The 5,000-nt window shown below is 38.3% G+C and overlaps 1 protein-coding gene across 1 annotated transcript in view; it reads left to right on the plus strand.

The window, feature by feature from the left end:
• Positions 1–5,000, plus strand: part of LOC125037682 — a 44,482-nt gene that overhangs the window by 35,954 nt on the left and 3,528 nt on the right. The window contains exons 9-11 of the mRNA XM_047630876.1: positions 1,130–1,162; positions 1,999–2,163; positions 3,843–3,971. Of these exons, the coding sequence (XP_047486832.1) occupies positions 1,130–1,162; positions 1,999–2,163; positions 3,843–3,971 (327 nt within the window). The remainder of the gene's footprint in view (positions 1–1,129; positions 1,163–1,998; positions 2,164–3,842; positions 3,972–5,000) is intronic.

The following is a 5,000-nucleotide window of genomic DNA, read 5'->3' on the forward strand; positions in this document are numbered from 1 at the left end:
TAGGAATAAAAGTGATAGCGATAACGGTAATTAAGATAACATTAACAAAAATAGCAATGGAAGGAGCATTGAGAAACATCGTCCCAGTAGAGATCAAAGTGTCGGCATTTACCTCCTGGAATCGAAGACAGGTGTGGATTTTATGAATACCATCGCGTACCAATAAAATAAATAACACCAAGAAAGGAGGCACTAAACTTAGAAAAAGCAGTCCACCGATTCTATTAATTATCATACATCATACAACCGTGCCAGCTACCCCGATATTTCAAAAGAAATAGAAAATCCGACAATATTCATTACAATAGCATATACCATTATTAGTGTTATCAGTAATGCACAAAAGACTTCATTATGATCAAAACTAAAGTTGAGAGGAAGCAAATACAACCTTGCCAGCCATAAGATTATCCCCAGTGCAAAGCAGTGTTTCTTGTTGATTTAATCCTACATTGTTAGTTTCAACTTTCTGCTACCATCATGATATTTGTAAATGGTATTCCATAATTGTTCTGTGGCTCACACTCTGTTCTCCAGGGCGTAAATAATGTCTGAAGTGAGCTCCGTTTCTTGAGCGTGTTCGAAGTGGGTGTGCTTGCATTCCTTGATCAAATGAACGTTTGTCTGAATGATCTTAAAAAAATTAGTGAGGCATCACTGTTACTTGTAAAATATATTACTTATATCTACAATACAAGTGTACCTAACACAGTCTAGACAAGCAAGTATTAAACTTTCTAGTAATTATACTACAGTCTTGGTTTTGGCATCATCTTTTCTAGGGCAAAAGACCAACACAGCGATATCACAGTAGGCAGGGATTGTCATCTTGTTTTTTGTCACAGCTGGAGAATTATCCCGTTCTGTAAAGGGATCCCTGTACATAATAGACTAGTGTGACCGCACTTTAAGGTCCCTCTCACATGGCAGTTAACCTAACACGTCAACTGTGTCTTAAGATGATCTTAAAGCCCCTGTGATAAAATCTTTACAAGAGAATAGAACGTTTGTGTTAACACGTCTTCGGAAGTTTATTTCTTTATTTATGAACCAATATTTCATCAATACATTTTTGCCTGTTTGAGATCTACTGTACTTTTTGCATTAAATATCAATGCTTTTTCGACAGAGAAACCTGGTCACAAGCTCCTCTGCAAAAACGGTAAGTGATGCATTGTATATATGCTATATATCATGACACCATGCACCATGTACATGTACATATATACTGAAATATCATATATAAATATATGTGTGTGTGTGTGTGTGTGTGTGTGTGTGTGTATGTGTGTGTGTGTGTGTGTGTGTGTGTGTGCACTGTATGTACACTGTATATATACAGTATATATATATACTATATATATATATTAACTATATATATATACTATATATGTATATATATACATATATATGTATATATATACATATATATATATGTGTGTGTATATATATCTATATGTATATATATTAAAACATATATCTATATATCTATACATATATACATATATATATACATACATATATATGCATATATATATATATATATATATATATATATATATATATATATGCGTATATATATACATACACACACACACACACACACACACACACACACACACACACACACACACACACACACACATATATATATACACACACACATACATACATATATATATATATATATATATACACACACACACACATACATATATACATATATATATATATATGTATATGTTATATATGTCAGTGGATGTATATACATATATATACATACATATATATACATATATATATGTATACATATACATATATATATATGTATATGTATGTGTGTGTATATATATGTATATACATGGATATTATTATTGTAAGTATAAAATGCTATTTTATTCCTTGTGCGTAGGTAGTTATATAAGAATATGGAATTCAATAGAAGAATATTGAATTCATAGAAAAAAATGAAGAGAATTCTTTTTCGCCCTCTCCAAGAGACTTTCTGTGCGAGGTACGTGGGTCTTCTGATAGACGATGTGCCCCGCGCGGTGAGCGTGTGGGCCGGCGAGGGCACCGCGGTGGTGGTCCGCGGCCCAGTCGATATGCTCCTGCCGTCCTCTTCAGAAGCCGGTTGGTTTAACTTCACTGCAGCGCGACGCGGTAAGGAGTTGGGTTTCTATCCGTTTTGGTATGTATGCGTACATACACACATGAACGCACGTACGCACACACACACACAGACACACACACACATACACACACACACACACACACACACACACACACACACACACACACACACACACATGTATATATACATGTATATATTTACACACACATATATATGTGTGAGTGTGTGCGCGCGTTTATATATATATTTATATATATATGACATGAACACATACAAAATATACATACATATATACATACATACATAGGCCCACACACACACACGCACAAGCACACGCACACGCATACGCACGCACACGCACACGTTACTTCGAGAGACCGGCCGGTACTCCAGGAGGCCTGGACAAGTCCGAATAAGGGCCACCACCCAACAGCACAGATTTCTCCGTATATCTGCGATGCGGTTCAGAAGAAGCACTGCTTTGTCCCTTCAAGGAGGCTTTCAGTGGGCCACTGGCATACGCATTTCTGGCCAGACTGTCAGAAACAGACTCCACGAGGATGGCATGAAGGCCAGGCGGCCGTTGGTTGGGCTGGTTCTCACCGCCCAGCACCGGGCAGCCCGACTGGCCTTCAGCAGGGACCACCATAATTGGCAAGTTCGCCACTGGCGCCCAGTACTGTTCATGGATGAAAGCAGGTTACCTTTAAGTGTATGTGACAGACGTGACCGAGTTTGGAGACGACGTGGAGAGCGAGATGCGGAATGCAACATCATTCAGAATGACCTATTCGGTGGTGGGTCGGTTATGGTCTGGGGAGACATATCTCTGGAGGGTCGCACAGACCTTCAGGTGCTTAATCAAGGTACCCAGACAGCTGTTAGGTATAGAGATGAAAGCCTCAGACCCATTGTTCGACCGGATTTTTTCTGGTACAGGACAATGCCCGACCTCATGTGGCCAGAGTGTGCCGCCAGTTTATGGAGGAAGAGGGCATCAATGCTGTGGACTGGCCCTCATGTTCTCCGGACCTGAACCCCACTAAGCACCTCTGGGACATTATGTATCGGCGTATTCGGCAGCGTCCGGCTGCACCAGAGACTGTCCAGGAAGACATACCCACTACTAAATTGGCTGTACAATGTTCTGTGCTGCAAATCATAATTTCTTTCATTGTCATTTCTCTCTACAGTCACTTTGTTTTTCAACATCATTTCGTAATTCGGTCATCCAAGGGTTAACTTTTGTTCTTCCTGGCCAGTTTGGCGCTCTGTTGTTCAGGGTACATTGGGAATTTAGTTTCAGTAAAAAATTGTAACATTTGTACATTCGACATTGAGTTTTGAAATGAAATACAAGTGTTCCCCTAATTGATTTGAACAGTTTATATATAAATATATATATATATATATAAATATTTATATATATATATATATACACACATGTATATACATATATATATATGTACATATATATACATATATATACATTTATATATATATATATATATATATATATATATATATATTATATATATTTAAGTATATATATATGTGTGAATGTATATTTATGTAATCATCTATTTACACGCAAGCACATATTGCATGATCATTTTGCCAAAGACAGTTTGAATTCTTTCTTTGTCATTCGTATTTCCCAGCTCTAGTTTGGTGGTGAAATATTTGCATGTACTAATTCTTGTTTCAGGATCCAAGTATTGTCTTATCTCGGAGTTCTTTCCGGAGCATGAGTATTGTAATGCTTCTACGAACCATCTGACGCTTGCCAGTAATCTGGAGACAGAGTGGAGGCTTCATCCTGCGAATGGAAGTGCGGGTAAGTTCGGTGGGTTCTCTGTGTAAAAACAAATAGATTCCTATTCTTGAATGAATCATCTATTTGTTTATTTGTTTATTGGTTTGTTCATTTATGTTTGTTTGTGTTGGTTTCTTCTGTACTACTGTATGAGCAACACATAGTAGGCAGTTGTAAGTTTCTGCATACCGAGCAGCTCTCTTGAAAAAAAAACAAAAAAAAACAGTTAAGATCTCTCCTCACCTATGAGAGGTACTGTTGGTTTGCTTAAGAATAGAAGGTTTGAGCGTATATCGTGGCTGGCTGGAGGTGTCCGTGGCCACAAGAGGTCAAGGAGGCTCCACCTAGGATAGGACATGACGCGCTAGAGACGTGGGAGACGGTAGGATCTAGGACAGGTGTCAGGGACGAAAGGGTATGATCCGCCAGATCACTCGATAGCAGGCGTCGTATAATTGGTTGGTACTTGTGGGCGTGACCATGAAGGGGGCATGGAGAGGTCAAATCAAGGACCAAATCAAGGGCGCCAAGCAAGCAACCCGACCGATTCTCACCGTCTCTCTGTGTCGAGGCACTACGAAAGGAATTTTCTGAAAGAGTGTTTTTCGTACACTTTTAACGTTGGTGCATCGTACTTCTCATAGGTACGAGACATCTATCACTGCGTTATACAGTGTGTGTTATAATTATCACAGGTCCTTTTGAAAGCTGTGGAGTAAACAAAGGCCTTTTTTGTAGCATCTCCAAAACCGCTATCACTTTGATACTCTTTAATACAAGTTTACCCTTTACGCGCACATTTTTTGGAATCTGTGAAACATCCTTTCGGTTTGCATCAAATCAAGACTCCGGCCACGCAATCAGAGCGCAATATTTTTCTGATATATTTCAAATATTCTTAGATGGGGATTTATATTTTCATTAATTACGAAGCGCATCGTGAGTTTCTTGATGCAAAATTCTATTATAAACGTGCATACAATATTTCTGTGCCTTTTAGTAGTACTTCAAATGCATGTTAACTCGACATGGGTAAAATTTGAAGTCAGT

Source organism: Penaeus chinensis, chromosome 23 (genome assembly GCF_019202785.1).
Source record: "Penaeus chinensis breed Huanghai No. 1 chromosome 23, ASM1920278v2, whole genome shotgun sequence".
NCBI lineage: Eukaryota > Metazoa > Arthropoda > Malacostraca > Decapoda > Penaeidae > Penaeus > Penaeus chinensis.